Below are 16,735 nucleotides of genomic sequence, written 5' to 3'. Positions count from 1 at the left end.
CCCCCTCCCCTCCTTCCACCCCCTTTACTTTCTTGTGGGTCGATCAGCTGTATCCATCATGCCGCTCTTCCTGACCTCCAGGCGTCTCTGCTGTAACAGCACAGACACACCCCACCCCCTCCCGATTAATAATAAGTAGCCACGTTGCCCCTGGTTACAAGGTCCACACTTTAAACCCAGCCTTCTAGCTGACCACAGCTCAGCCAGGACCCATGGTGGTCACAGTGCCAGCAGGGCTTCTACTCTCTTCTTCTTTTTGTCTTAACTGGACAATGGTGGCTGGGGAGGCTTTTGTCAGGCCTTGACACAAACACAAACCTCACTGATGAGAAAAGTGACAGTAAACCCATTCAGGCACAGTGGCCACTTCTTCATCTGTATTGATCCTGCGGGAGACAGGACATATTCCCGGCAGATGTGCCAGTCGGGGCTGAGAGGAGCTGAGCTCATGCTCTCTACTGTGGGTCTTGATGTGGGTTGAGAGGAGAAGGGTTAATTAGTTACTAAGCTCTGAAAGGTGATGACGAGAGCAAAATGAAACACCAGTTGAGATTGGGATGTGCTGTTGTTCTCTTTGATCATGTTATTTCCCTCTTTCACCTTTTCTGAATTTTGAAAATGTTTGAAAAGTTTGCCACACAGAGAAAACATGGGAATTATAAAGTTGATACAAGAGGTACTGGTTGAAAGATAACTTAAGAATATTTACATTTTTTAAACACAGTGCATGAGTCCAGTCATACTATGCAATATACAGTACATAAAAAACTGTTTATAATATAGTTCAAGCTGCTCTGTCTGTCTAACACAAGTGAACAGGACATTATGTAGATGGACTGTGGAACTATTCTATAAAATAATAATTCTGATTGGCTAGATTGTAGTAACAGCACATGAAAATAGAGAAATAGAGAGGCTGGGAGAGAGAGTGGTCATCTGAGATCCATAAATGAGCCTTGTAACATGACTTATCTCAGGCTAGAAATCTACTAGAGGGAGAGAGAGAGGTCAGCACTGATCTGCCCCGGTAAATATGGCCTCTGCATCATATCAAAGTGGGGAGCTGAGAGCCCTGCGCCACTAGGACAAACTTAGACAAGACAAATGACCCACAACACACCTGCCGAGGGCTTCATGGTTTTAGGTCTGTCCGAGACTGGAGCACAGGCTGAATTCAGAGACGCTCCTTACACCAACTCTAATCATATAACACGGCACTATGTACCCTTTCTCTTCAACCCATAATCCAGGGAACCAGTCAGCCTCACAATAGACTCATCTCGAGACCCCATTTGGTGGACAGAGATAGAGAGATATAGAGAGCTGGGAAAGGAAAATATAAAGAGAGAGAGAGAGAGAGACAGAGAAGTACAAAGTGTCCTGACTGGCTAGGTTCTGGTCACGGTGGCCTTGAACAATCTGTGACAGCCCACAGCAAGATCAGGCTACGGCCCGAGGCCCTCTATCCCCTCCCCTGTCTTCTCCCACTCACGCACACGCGCACACACACACACACACACACACACACACTTCTTTCCCTTGGCAGTCCTGAATCTGTCACGACCTTGGGTTTAATTACACCGTGTTTGCTTGGGGTGTATGTGCGAGAGGGGATGAGCATCGGGATGGGAGACTAGCGTAATGATAACACAGCCGCAATATTGCTAAAACATTGGTAAAACGTATATAGCACAGAAGAGCTTTTGTCCTTAAGCCAGTAAAAACCAACATGTTGTCAATATCTAGTGTTAACTGTGTTTTGTTAGAGAAGAAGTAGAAACAATTTCTCTGGCTGTAGCCAGAGTTCCTGTGGAATTGGTGTCACAGACAGAAAATACATACACAGCAGATTGTCCCAAGTACAGTTTGTATGCTGTGTTTCCTAAGCAGGACATTTGGGGGACATTCCGGCAATGACTCATATCTCATTCATTACCTCAATACAACATCAAATGACTTCTAATAAAACCTAACCTCCTTCCAGTCATTCAGGACTTCACATCAAGATGTAGGTGAGTTCCTAAAAGTTTATTTATGTGATTAATATATCATGAACACTGAATAATAGGCTACATACATTGATACTGGAAGTATTTGAGTTTTATTATTTAAATCGGAGTGATTGTGAAACTTTTCCCGGAGCTAAAAGCAAACATTCTCCATGCACACCTTGGGTGGCCTCATTGCCTTCACATTTCTCACAGTCAATCTTAAATGATAATTCCTCAGGATTTTATCCATGAAACAACCATACAGCATCTGCATACCAACCATCTGATTTCAATCAGTTTCATAGGGATATACATTTAGATATGTATTTTATCCAGCTGTGCTTTTGAATTAGCCTACAATGGTGAGCACATCAGAGATCAGTCAGCCACAGTTTTGGCCAAGTTGAAGGAAACATGGTAACATTATATTACGCATATATATTAGGTTCTGTAGTAGAATAGCCAACAATAATTCAGCTCTGATGTAAAATTATAGAAAATGAGCATTCAGTGAATTAATTGAAAGTCTGATTTGATGATTACAACTCCAAAGTCCAAAGTAAAAGGGGCCAAACATCCTTCACCTTGACACACACACACACGTCCACACATGGATGGGAAGTTGAGAAGGAATAGCCTTCTACAGGGCATTATGAGGGGGAGTGATGAGGTGTGAGGAGGATTACTGGGGGGGGGGGTACAGGGATTCCAGGGATGAAGACAAGAGATAACATGCTGTCCTCTACATCAGGATCTGAGATAACCAGCAGGCCAACAGGAAGTGACATCCATCACTGCCATCCATCACCATGCTCTAAGTACAAAGACTTGGTCAAAAAGCGAGCGTCTGAAACAGAGCCCCTCTCATTACCATGTATAAGATTGCGCCAAAAGGTGTGTGCTCTGAGAATATGGTGCATTTTCATTCCCTCAGAAATAGCAGACAATGCAAACTACAACTCTGAAATTGCATCGGACTGAAATGTGCAGAGACTCCTTTTTCACTCCGCTCAGAAATAGAATAGGATGTTCAGCTCCTTGTTACATATTGCAAGTTCTAGCTGTCCTTTTTAAAAACATTTGTAGCACGAAGGCCCTTGCTCATTGCTAAGAACAGTGGATCAGAACCCTTGTATTGTATGTGAATTATCAGTGTCTTTATGACAAAGATTGTTTTGTTTCAGTCAGTAAGCAAGGCATTCATGGACTTTCAAGAGAAAGACCTAAATGTGTTTGATGAGATACACCATAAAGCTCAATTGTGATGAAGATCTGTCTAAAATCAGAGAGACAACAGTCAAGTTCAAAGGACATTCTGATAATTATTTTCTTCCCATACAGACCCACTTGAACTAGAAGTACATATTTGCATTATTTACATCACTTTTACACTGTCCAGTTAACCTGTTTTGAAATATTACTGTTGACAACATACTAGAACAGTTCTCTGGAGAAATGCAGGTATAACAGCTGATCTAGTAGTCCTTTAGGGAGGATCGAAACCCCACCTCCAGTAGAAGGATCAATGCCCAGAAATGAAAGAGGTCAGTGACCTTTCACCATCTTCATTCAGAGGGGGGATGGGCCTGGGGCTTTTTCAGATTGGCTTTAACGATCCAACTGGGTTATACCTTCGGCAACAGTATACAATACCGTTCAAAAGATCAGGGTCACTTAGAAATGTCCTTGTTTTCAAAAGAAAAGAAAATGTTCTATCCATTAGGACAACATAAAATTGATCGGAAATACAGCGTACTAAGTTTGTAAATGGCTATTGTAGCTGGAAACAGCTGATTTTTTGTGGTATTTCTACATAGGTGTACAGAGGCCTAGGGCTGCACGATTTGAATAAAATATTGAATTGCGATTTCTTTGACAGATTTTGCAATTATGGTTATAATTTGTGATTTTCAAACATGGGTGTAAACAACGTAGATAATCTCACTTAACAAGAGACCATAGCCTACATAATGTCCAACTAAACTGAATAAAAATCAAGTTAAAGTTCAGTGTTTTCTATTTTACACGTATTACCAATTTGAAGGAGCAGCCTGTGTCGAACTATTTGTTTAACTTCTCATTTAATGCAGGGGTGTTTGCAGCGTTTGCTATATTTGTGCTGTTGCCGTATCTGTTTAGGCAACATTTCTCACCTCTTGAGGTATATTTTCTTCCATATTAAGTTTGTTTGTAGGCACCGACAGCCGAAACTTTTAATAACCATGCTGTTTTTGTATGTGGGACAATATCTTGGTGCCACTCGCAAACTTGAAGCCGAAGTCTTCGCTAGCAGTTGCAGTGTTAACTCAAACTAACATTGAAAAACCATCAAGTATTTAAACAAAATTAGTGCAGGTATTTAAGTAATCTCCAAAAATACTTAAAGCACCCACAAGAAAAACAATTACGGACGTACAATCCAAGCGCGTTGCCTCACATGAAAACCCCGTAAGTTTGGCGATTTGGATATTGCACATGTCAATATTGCAATTTCGATTATATTTTGATTAATTGTGCAGCCCTACAGAGGCCCATTATCAGCAATCATCAGTCCAGTGTTCCAATGGCTCATTGTGTTTACTAATCCAAGTTAATAATTTTAAAAGGCTAAGTGATCATTAGAAAACCCTTTTGCAATTATGTTAGTACAGCTAAAAACTGTTGTGCTAATTAAATAAGCAATAAACCTGGCCTTCTTTAGACTAGTTGAGTATCTGGAGCAGCAGCAATTGTGAGTTCAATTTCAAACTCGAAATGACCAGAAACAAAGAACTTTGTTCTGGAACTCATCTGTCTATTCTTGTTCTGAAAAATGAAGACTATTATATGCGAGAAATTGCCAAGAAACTGAAAATCTTGAAACTGAAGTAATACTCCCTTCATAGAACAGTGCAAACTGACTCCTTATAAAAAGAAAAGATTAAGATGGGCAAAAGTACACAGACACTGGACAGAAAAAGATTGGAAAAAAGTGTTTTGGACAGACAAATCTAAGTTTGAGGTGTTCAGATCAAAAATGTGATGGTCTGGGGGTGCTTTGGTAGTGGTGAGGTGGGAGATTTGTACAGGGTAAAGAGATCTAATAGAAAAAAGGCTATCACTCCATTTTGCAACACTATAACATACCCTGTGGATGGTGCTTAATTCGAGCCAATTTCGTCCTACAACAGGACAGTGACCCAAAGCAGAGCTCCAAACTATGCAAGAACTATCTAGGGGAAAATCAGTCAGCTGGTATTCTGTCTATAATGGAGTGGCCACCACAGTCACCGGATCTCAACCCTATTGCGCTGTTGTGGGACCAGCTTGACCGTATGGTACATAAGAAGTGCCCATCAAGCCAATCCAACTTGTGGGAGGTGCTTCAGGAAGAACGGGATGAAATATCTTCAGATTACCTCAACAAATTGACAACTACAAAGCTAAAGGTCTGCAAGGCTGTAATGGTTACAGATGGAGGATTCTTTGAAGTTTGAAGGACAAAATTATTATTTCAATTAAAAATCATAATCTCTAACCTTGTCAATTACTATATTTCCTATTTATTTTACTATACAGTATTTCCTATTCAAACACATCGGATGTATGTGTTCATGGAAAACTGGGAAATGTCTAAGTGACCCTATACTTTTGAACGGTTGTACATACAGTCAGTTTTCTCCATTGCACATCCTCCTCCCTGCCTCCTTCCCTCTCTACCCTTCCAGCTGTCTTGTTTCTATCCCAGTCACTCCCACACCCCCCCCCCAAAACCCAACTCTCTCCCTTCCTTATCTATTATCTTTCTTTGCTTTCTTACAGCATTTCGGGGGGGGGGGGGGGGGGGGGGTTGTCCACTAACAAGGCTAGGCAAGTTTAAATATGCTTTTTACTAATTACATCAGAAAGAAATGTACTGCACCAAGTGAATGGTTATTTGTTGGATAAATAAAGTATGTAAATTCCAGGACCCCACAGACAGATGCTAGACTTATTACACATTTGAAAAAACAATGTAGGAATTCAAAAAATAAACAACAAAAGTGTAATGCCGCTTTGTGAACTGTGAGAATAAAAATAACAGTTGTAACATATGACAACAAACCAAATAAAGGTAAGACATCCTGACGGAAAACGCTAACAAAATCAGAAAAACCGAGCAATTAACTTTGATTTTCAGATACATCTGGCAACAAATACTGTGTCAATGTTTTTCTTTCTCTCATTTTTACAAAGAGTTAACAATGCAGATGGGTTCCTGGCATTCTTGACCCCCAATAAAAAAGACAGGTTAAAAGTTTACAAGCACCCATGCGGAAAGTTGTCTGGACCAGAAGAGCAGCAGTTAGAAGAGGATATCTCCAAACTCCACAGCTGATCATACCTTTGAATCAGACCATGATGGTTAACTACAAAACACCCCGAAGACCTTATTCCACTCACTTAAATAAAAAAATGCACTCAAGAAAACACTTTAGTCCTGGTTGAGGCCTTGGAAACTAATGACTCAATATTATTTGAATGACTAGTGCCATCTGTGATAAATATCTAACTATTGATTGCTAGTGCTGGTAGTAATCAATCCCAAAGATGGACATTATGCAGTGTTGTTACCAAAATGAAATGCAACCTAAAATTCCATAGCTTGATTCCACAACAGCTGAAACAATATTTTTGACAGTTCTCACAGAGAATTGTTTATAATTGAATCACACATTTTTTGGTTTCTAGATTTAGGCCTCTCATAGGAGCATATGACCTTTTAGGCATATTGTTTTAAACAGGGCATTCTACTGTAAGCTTTTGAAATACAGAGGTTTTATAAGCCCTACCAACAAAGTGAATGAGAAGGAAAATTAATTTCAGTGGGAAACCTTTCCGCAAGTAATTTGCTAAAAGAGAGCTGCATTGGTTTATTACCTGCACATTTCTATATCAAATAAATAATACCTACAGTAAAAAATATATAGAACGCACACCTGAAATTTCAGAAATGTTTCTAACAATATGTCTATTATATACATAAGGGTTGTTTTGAGATGTTAATATGCATAGACTGAATGTTTAAGAAATTATAGTGAACATGTTTTATTCAAAATTTAGACACTCCATATGTTAGAGTCCACTATTAGGAGACCAGTTTGGAATTGCCAGACAAAACCTCTCACAAAGTTGTAGGTAGCCAAAACCTGTTAGAGAACAGATTAACCAATAAAATTATTCAAGTATTATGCAAAATGTAATGACTTTGATTACATTTGATTAATGAAGGATGTTTAGTAGATCACCTCTTTTTACAGAGTCGTCAAATGCCAGAAAACAGGTGGTCTCTAAAAAGGAAAAGATTTGTCTCTGGCACCATCTGTATTCTTTACCAGTAAAGCCCATTATGGTCTTCAGATCCATATCTGTAGATAAGATTGAACCAACAGGCTTAAAAAAACAAAGCACCTTTGGAATTTATTTTTGCTTTAATAATTGAAACACTGCAATTGGACCTAAAACAATAAAAATAAGAAATATCAGTAAGTAATCTGCATGGGCAAGTGAGTGGAACACTCCCTAACTTTTATCTGATAATAGCCTAAGGTTTACTCTCTGTCCCTCCCATTCCCTTTAAGAGTAAAGGCAAATTCAACCATTGCAAATTGATATGCTCCTGCTGGTGTCAAGAGCAACATTGAGTGAAAACGGAAACTTCTGCATTCTTGACCTTATTGGAAAGTGCAGAGGGCATTGATGAACCACCCATTCACACGCTGGTTTGTCATAACAGGTGTGATGGATGGGGTATTGTGATCAATATTTAATGGTGTATTTCAATACAGGCATTAGAACGACACTACCCAGAAGTGTTTACCCTAGTTGTCAAGACTACCGCAAAACACCAAACAAGGTGAACAGAGATGTGGTTTGAATAAAAGACCATTTACAACAGATATTAAACCAGCCAACCAGAGAGAACCAAACATTGCTCATCAACCTGCTACCCTGGTAACAACTGACTAAAAAAGCATGGATCTAGAACAGCTAGTGGTCTATTTCAAATTCAGGAGCGCTCTCAATCTCAATGCAAGAAATGTCAGGCGGCTTTTGACTGAACCTTTGTCCCTCCCTGCAGGTCTTGGAAGCAGAGGAACAATAGATCCTGAAAGACAAACCGTGGATCTTGTAGGGGCTGAAAGAGATGAGTTTAATCTTATTGTGAACACTCATTCAGGGCATTAAAAGTATAGCTGTAAATCAATGCAGCAGATTTAGCATTGTGTTTCGCTGTTAGCCTAGTGTAACTCCATTCTTTTAAACTTGGAATATAGTGCTCACAGCACATTACTCTCTCACAACTATCTGTCATCGATGCATAACCCCCCATGTTTGTCTACATACGATTGCCTACAAAGAAGCTGAAAGCTGGTGATTCCATAAGGAAGCTGTACCATTTGAGAGAGAGAAAAGAGGACAAAACACAGTAAGGTGAGACAAAGATAAAGAGATGTCTCCTTCAAGGCTATGAGAGAAAAACCTGTCGGACCAAGGGCAGCAAAGTGAGTGTCACTGAAAAGGCTATTCTTATCTCTCCCAGATTAACTTCACATTGTTCCCAGTGAACAAAGAGGGCGTGTGAGGAAGCCAGGACAGGCCAGGACCAGCCCCCCGAGGGCCAGATGGCCGGCTCAGTAGTCTGCTTAGCGCCGTGCTCAGGGCTCCAGAGCCCACAGGCCAGACCCCTGCCCTTACTGACATGGAGGCACGTGCTCAGTCCGGACACAGAGCCATAGGCAACCAGAGTTCAGCATGATCCACACTGGCATAAGTGTCATGAAGCTATATAACAATAGTACATTCCAAGGAACAAAGTCTGATCAGCTAATGTAGCCTATGAACTGACATCTGGACAGTGATAAAAAAAAAAGCTTTTTCACGTGACAATGACAATTCTGCTCACATAAAAGATTGTTTATGTGAGCAGCACACTGCACTTGAAATGTGTTTTCAGGATTTATAGAAAATAATCTTATGGTACAGTAGCTTTCCAGGAACCGGGTAGGAAAGCTCTGCCACAGAGAATCCAACCAGAAGATGGGAGGTGAAGTTACAGAGGGGGGATGATTAGTATTTGTGGAGCCAGACGGAATGTAGTTCACCTCTAGGACATGAAACATGGAGGACAGTACTGCTGATTAGGATCTGGTCTGGACAGACAGGTTCGTAAATGTAGTACTTAAAATAATAGCTCAATCACACCAGATCTCCTGGTCACTCTCATCTACGACTCATCTGCTACCTTAACATAGAACTCGAAAAATCAGGTAAGGACCATGCAGTCTGTGTTCCCAAACAGGATTGTCCGGTGTTTCTCAGTTGGTAGGGCATGGCAACTGAAATGCCACGGATGTGGATATGATTTCCACATGAGAGGAGGGGGTGAACATGTATGCATTCATAACTGTAGGTTACTCTAGATGAGAGTGTCTGCAAAAAAAATGTACTGACCCATTAGGATGTTTTGACTGATCCCATATCTCGTGTCATTTTTGTAAGCATTTACAAACTGTGTTTCTCAGTTACAACTGTGTCAGACAAAAATCATTAAGAACATTTCAATAAGACCCCTGGAACTACCTAAATTCAACAATATACAGAACATTTCCAAAAGTAAATTGGATTGGGAGTCACATTTACTATTCTGTGCATTACATAGGTAAACAGATAAATGAATACACAGAGGTATGAAGTAACACAGAGGTAAGAGACTAGAAGGCCTTGAGAGTAAGTGAAGACATGACAATAAAAAAATATATTAACATTTGACATCAATGTACATTTCTAAGTGACAAAAAGAGACAATGGTATTTTCTCAATGCCTTATTCTCGTCTACTCTCTTCATTTCTTCTTAAAAGACCATAGAGGTCCTTCCAATCATTTCCAGGTGGAGGCAAGCAAAGAGGGGGCAATGAAAATGCAACTGAGAAAAGGTGTATGAAGCACCACGGTTGCATATTCTATCTGACAACATACAGTATGCCCAGGTGTCAGTTGGGTATGAGCGCCACAAAAACCCATTATAACAAATTACAAGGATAGCAGGCTGGTGAACAGTGGATTTCTTTCATTAAACGGCGCAGACCGCCTCTAGGTAAAATGGAGGGCTGACTACACTGAGTTGTTTCCGAAATGTAGTTTACTTTTTTCCATACAGTGAATATAAAAAGTCTACACACCCCTGTTAAAATGCCAGGTTTTTGTGATGTAAAAGAATGAGATAAAGATGAATCATGTCAGAACCTTTTCCACCATGTGACCTATAACGTGAACAATTCAATTGAAAAACAAACTGAAAAATTAAAAACTCACAATAACCTTCCTCTTCATTAAAAGAGGACATGATCTATCTCATTCTTTTACCTCACAAAAAACCTGGCATTTTAACAAAGGTGTGTAGACTTTTTATATCCACTGTAACTGCTTAATGTTGTTACTATTTTTGACCTAAATTTGTTCTAAATGTTTCTATGTTGTACCTAAATTTGTTGAAATCTATAGACTTTATTTTCTTTTTCAATTATAAAAACACACCTGCCAAGATACGTAGCCCATGTTCTGGGAACCAAGGGGCTGCCTTGATAATTGCAGGATTTTCTTGTTCTACAAATAGCATTTTATAGTATTTAAATAGTGTATAAATGTAGTGAGTTACATTAAACAAAGCAACATAGGGCAGTTGCCAAACTTTTTAGCAAACGGGAAATTTTAAATGTTTGTTTAAATGTTACCAGTTCACTTCGTTGTTTATTGAGTTAACCACTATAAATACACAAAACAAGATTGATTTAGTTTAATTTGAGGAAGCTAGGTTGTTCTGAAGTTTATTTCCTGGAATTCTATGTAATATAATAACACTAGTGACATATTTAAATGATGCTAATGACACACCTGATTTTACCAAATGTTATTCAGCTACCAAATGTAATTCAAATATGCCCATTAACATTTCCTTGAGCATACGTCTGCGTCTGGATGTTATAAACACAAAAAGACATCATCTATATTCCTATCTACATCAAGGAAGATCCGTATATGCTGGGAAGCCCTGACCCACAACCCTCTTCACCTCACCTCACTTTGCCACAATAGGTGTGACGCCACTGACTAGGCATACATAAGGCATACATAGACAGAACATTGGTGTTATTTTAATATAATGTAATAACACTCAGACATTCTCTCGGTCTCAACTCGACCCCATCCCCCCCAGGAAAAGAAGACGTTCGCAATACAGTCCGAACTCAAGATTAAATGCATAACCAGCTGTAAAACACATACATTTTTACCTACATCAATAATTTCATTTAAAGAAACTTACCAATTTGCAATTTCAGATTAGTTGATGTTAAAACGTGTATCACCCAGACAGAATATTTAGTTTATTTAGTTTGCTCTCCCACTCCACACGGCGCTCGCAGCTCCTGACAATCCTGTGAGCATTCAGAGCCACAGTACTCCGAGCCTCGAAGTGACGTCAAGGAATTACTGTATGTACCATTTGCTTTACGTGGGGACATTTCTCGGGCATGTAGTTCTTGTAATGAACCATACAAAATAAAGAGTGATGAACGGGCGAGCAGATCTTATAACCTGCCTATATCTAAAATTAGCTGCATATCAATATACAAAAAAAACAGCCCATAGAACACAAACTCAGAATATATCTATATAATTTCACACAAGACTTTTTTAGAGGTGGATGTCGTGAGCTTTACACGTAAAGCGTATTTCCAATATATGCTAAACTGAGTATTATTTTAAGCTAAAGCTAGGACTAGGCTATATATTTTCACCCCCGAATAAGTAATGAGGGGTCATATTCATTGGTCATTCATGAAACGGTGTTCACTAAGTAGATAATTTAGGCTAGACTTGTAGAAAAAGGTCTTAAAGCAGTGATCTTTATCGTCTTCTTTATAAAACAAAATACATGTAGCTAGTACATTCTAGTAGAACACAGCCTGTGACCCATATGTAAGCAAAACATATATAGGTATATTAACATAGACTACAAAATAAACAATAGTTAGAAACGAAAGAAAGTAGCCTATATGCTTATAACATCCAACATCATATCCTGTCATACGCACACGTGTTTCATTTTGTTTATACGTTAAGTCTAATTCAAATATTATTCCAGTTAATCAACTCCGCTTGTGGGTTTTGATCAGATTGAGAACATCCCCCTCTATCGGGGAAAAAATGCTCGCGCAAACCTAGGATATAATGCAGAAAATCTACTTGCTTATTGGAACAAGAGTAGTGGAACAAGAGTAGTGTAAGCCTTCCTACCATAGTCACGCTCAACCTCCTTGTGAAAATAAACAAAATGATGTGCACACGGCTTTGACCAAGTCAGAGGTCCAACAAAGCATGGAGGCAATGGATAGGCGTACCAAAAGGTTCCCATCATGCCACAAAACATTCAGATAGATCACGAAGTGACTGGCAAAACGCACACTGCACACTGATTACTCTTAAGTTAAGTGCTTTTCTTGGTTTGCAGTACAGCAGCATGTCACCCAGTAGAACTATGTCTGTGTGTTGAAAAATGAAACTGTGAAGAGCAAATATTGTACATACAGTCATGTCAAAAGTTACTACTACCTCTGGATAGTTATCTCTTTACATTTTGGGACATGGATACATAATCTTCACTCCAACCCTACAGACAGATAAAGCTAAACTAATCTAACAAATTACACAAAATTATTTTACTTTGGTATCCTTTATTCATCTAGAACATGCTGGTCCCGCCTCCCCTCCTGCTTTCAAACTCTGCGTTGCTGTTTTACTAGCTGCCACCGACCCAACGCCCTTTCATCATCCAATCCCGCACTTGTCTTGTTTCTCCATTAACTCTTTAGGTATGTCATGTCTTTATGTGTGGAAAGAGTTAAAAATTACTGTCACCTTTCTACTGACCTGTCAAGCACTGGAGTGGGCCTCTGATAGGGGACAGGGGTGGGTTCAAGGTCCTATGAAGAACTCCATTTATGTTCTGGGCGGTCCTTGGTCACCCCCTTAAGGGCAGAGAGGGGATTGAGAGTTTTCTCCACCTGTGCCAAAGCTCCTGGACCACCTCCAACTATGCCCTCACTTTCCGAATGGTAGCTCCCTTTATTGGTTGGAACAAGCCCGCCCTTATAGCCTTATTCCGCACCTGGCTGAGAAAGGAAGTCCAGACGGAGCTGGCCAAACAGGATGACCACTTTTCCCTGGATCACCGCGGCCATCTATTTAGACAACCTCCTCAGGGTGTGTCATGCAGCATAGAGGGGTTCCGCGCCCCTGTTCGCTTCGGAATGACAACGTGGCCGTAGTCTGAGCCTGTGCCAGTGTTACATCAAAAGGCCCAGGCCCGATGATAAAGCGAGTGACACATGTCCCACTGCCTCTGCCCAGGAAGGAGTAAACCTCCCCTCCACTCTGTCAACCCAGCCCTTTCTAGTCAACATCTCCTACTTGCAACATGCAACATGCAGCCTTTGCAACTGCAGAGCGGAAGGGAACTTCCTGGACCAGGGCCTCACTGCCTCCCTGCATCTCGTCTTGTCAGTATTCACCACACCCATCCCTGTTCTTGTTCTGGATAGCTGGCCCATTGGTGCAGGGAGGGGTCACACACATCACTAGTCCCCTTGCCATAACTGTCTACTCCCCTCATCACAAATGCATCGCCTTCCTCATCATCAAGGCACATGTTCACCCTATTGTTCTAGGAATGTTCTGGCTCCGACTCCATGATCCTGTAAGATCCTAAACAGAGGGGACGATCATGGGATGGTCTCCGATGTGCCAGGAAAGGTGTCGGCTGATCCCAGTTGGATCTTATTTGGTGGAAAGTCCAAACGGTGCCCTTCAGCCAGACATACCAACGGAGTACCGTGATCTTCAGGACACAGCAAACCGCTGAGATATCATGGAAGAAAACTTGTTAAGTCTGCAAGAGACCTAGAACTTGGGAGAAAATTAATCTTCAAGCAGGACAATGACCCCAAATACACAGCCAAAGCCACACTTGAGCGGCTTAAAAACTAAAAGGTCAGTGTCCTGAAGTGGCCCTGTCAAATCCTGGAGATCATCCAATTGAGGAAAGAGTTGAACATTTCTGTACAACAAAAGACCCCATCCAACTTGTTGGAGCTTGAGCAATTTTGCAAAGAATATTGGGGCACAAATTCTGCATCCAGATGTGCAAAATTGGTAGAGATTTATCCAAAGAGACTCATGCCTGTAATTGCTGCCGAATGGTTATCTATCAAATATTGACTAAAGGGAGCGAATAGTTGTGAAATCAATCATTTTTTGTTTAGCACATTTAATTAATTGAGAACGATTGGCAGATATTTTTGTTCACTTTGACATTATGACCCTTAATATAATATATTCAAATATTGACTAAAGGGAGCGAATAGTTGTGAAATCAATCATTTTTTGTTTAGCACATTTAATTAATTGAGAACGATTGGCAGATATTTTTGTTCACTTTGACATTATGACCCTTAATATAATAAATTTTATGTAACACAATAATATGTGGAAATGTCCAAGGCTACACAAAGACTACACAAAAGACGGCAAGCGCATCAAACACTTGTGAAAATTTACAGTGACAAATGTTGTAAATCTAGGGTGGTTGCCAAGTTGTTGAGCCATAGTTTAATAGATTAAAACTACGGGGACAAGGACGTCTTAGAGGATCCCAAAGAATTTAACTCATTGGCTAACAGGTTAATCTTGTTGGTAGGCAAACTATTTAATTCAGATCATCCGTAAGAGAAACTTGATCTTCAATCATACATCTCTTATAATATATTCACAGAGGTTTTTCTAATGTGGACGTTGTCATTATATTTCTTGATACAGTGGAGGCATTTGACCGAATGGTCAAACCCATTTGCAGTCCTGCATATATTTTACTGTGGAAATGGTTCAAGTTGGAACAACTTTCATATAAGAGCACCTAAACTATAATACTCACACCATCAAGCCTCTTGGTCACACCATCCAATCACATGCAGAATACCCAAGACATCCTAAATAAAAAGTATCTATTCGCAGATGAAATTTTCTCTGCCATTCTCTCTATAAAATTAACCCAAAATCCAGTTTGACCAATGAGTTTGTTACCTACTCTGGCTACAGAATCAATTGAAACAAAAGTGAACATTTTCAGAGATTTATTGTGATTTTTATTCAAACGTTTTCTTAACACTGTCCCTTAATGATTTTTGTCATATCTTATTGTACTTTACCTGTCTCATTGTAACAACTCTGAACGGATATTGGAGAATTGAAGATACGACATGCCTTCCTCCAAGCTACAGGATGGAGATTCCAAGCCACTCACCGACTAGCCTGGCTGTCAGCTAAGTGCTACAATTGAGTGCCTTAGACGGTTGTCTGAATTGTAGCTAAGTGTGTTTTTAGCATTTGTGATATTCTTTCTGATGTGATATTAAAGTATAGTGTTTCATATGTATAAACAAATGAGCTGCGATGGAAAATTTCAATCAGAAAATGCGCATATATTTAAGATGAAATCCATCCAGGCGTTGTAGATGTGTCAACAGAGAAACGCATCTAACCCGCCTCTAGGGGGCTCATGCGCAGTGCTTGACGTTTCAAAGTTGCTTCTCCGGGTGTTTGAACAGGAAGGCGGACATGTTGGTCACCAGTGGGAGAAAATCAGGCATCGTCTGTTTTTTGAAAAATAACAGATCTAAAGCAGCTTTATCTATGTAGAACCAACACGTTTTCCGTCTGTATCGGTCGCTTTCGATGCCAACGTGAGGTTTAGTGCGAAAGCAACGCAATGAAAGGTTTTAACCAGACCGTGTTTTAAACTGATCGACAATTGGAAGGATATCTAGCTGGCTGAGTTCATAAGTTTTTTTTTTCACCACTTCTACTTTGCAGCTGTCAGACTCGATTGTCTTTTTTGTTGCAAGGGCCTGACACTGATATATGGACAGAGGCCTCGAAGTAATGTCTACTTTGCTAACTATTGGATTTTTAAAAACGGTTTAAGTTTTACTCTTTGGATGTATCGATATACTTTTAAGTCCTCCTCCGCGGCATCTGCGGACGCCGACTGTAATCTGTTGATGCATTTAGCTCTTGAATTGCTGAAGTTGTCTGCCAAACCTGAACAAGGAAACTGATTTTCTTAAAATGTGGCTTTTGAATATCAAACGCCACTTCAAATATTTCATCGTCTGTGAAAAACTGAGAAGAGACACGTTTCTTTGATTGTACCTGTGGTTTCCAATTTACTGTAACTGAGTTCACGCAAAGGAATCGCTAGTCCTTTGGTGAGATTTCTAATTTTAATTGTAACACCGGTGTGGAACTCTCCTTGACTGCAAGAATGTCGGCTGGAGAAAGTTTGGAGGCTCGTTTTGAGAAAATCGATGCCATGTTGAAGGACCCGAAGTCGGAAATAAACACGGACTGCCTTTTGGTAAGTTAGCTAGCTAGCCTTACGATAAACTTGCCGTGCTAAAGTTAGCTAATGTCAGCTAATGTTATTGAACCGACTATAGTACCTAACTTGCTTAGCTAACCGTCATTAGCAAATATGTGGCATTAGCATGACCATATATGTTAAAGGCATAACTTGGCTGGCTAGCTAATTAAGGTTAGCTACGTTAGTAGTGTTTATTTAAATAAACTAAACATTTCATAATGTTTACTAGCTAACCACCATGTGTAG

The 16,735-nt window shown here is 40.0% G+C and overlaps 2 protein-coding genes across 6 annotated transcripts in view; one reads left to right on the top strand and one right to left on the bottom strand.

Annotated features, from left to right (window-relative positions):
* The window catches only part of greb1l (GREB1 like retinoic acid receptor coactivator), a 55,995-nt gene extending 44,522 nt beyond the window's left edge, over positions 1-11,473 (bottom strand). For 2 of the 3 annotated variants that reach the window (XM_020045516.3, XM_010886484.4), the window contains exon 1: positions 11,336-11,473. The gene's annotated coding sequence lies outside the window, so the exon portion shown is untranslated. The remainder of the gene's footprint in view (positions 1-11,335) is intronic. The other variant, XM_029118766.2, reaches the window with a different exon arrangement.
* A 4,155-nt stretch (positions 11,474-15,628) lies between these two features.
* rock1 (Rho-associated, coiled-coil containing protein kinase 1) overlaps positions 15,629-16,735 on the top strand; it is a 53,863-nt gene continuing 52,756 nt past the window's right edge. The window contains exon 1 of one of the 3 annotated variants that reach the window (XM_020045400.2): positions 15,629-16,483. In XM_020045400.2, the coding sequence (XP_019900959.1) occupies positions 16,391-16,483 (93 nt within the window). In that variant the 5' untranslated portion in view covers positions 15,629-16,390. The remainder of the gene's footprint in view (positions 16,484-16,735) is intronic. The other 2 variants (XM_010886462.3, XM_010886472.3) reach the window with 2 other exon arrangements.

This window comes from Esox lucius, chromosome 3, assembly GCF_011004845.1.
Source record: "Esox lucius isolate fEsoLuc1 chromosome 3, fEsoLuc1.pri, whole genome shotgun sequence".
Classification (NCBI taxonomy): domain Eukaryota; kingdom Metazoa; phylum Chordata; class Actinopteri; order Esociformes; family Esocidae; genus Esox; species Esox lucius.
The sequence above is the reverse complement of the archived record's forward strand: the minus strand, read 5'-3'. Positions and strand labels throughout refer to the sequence as shown.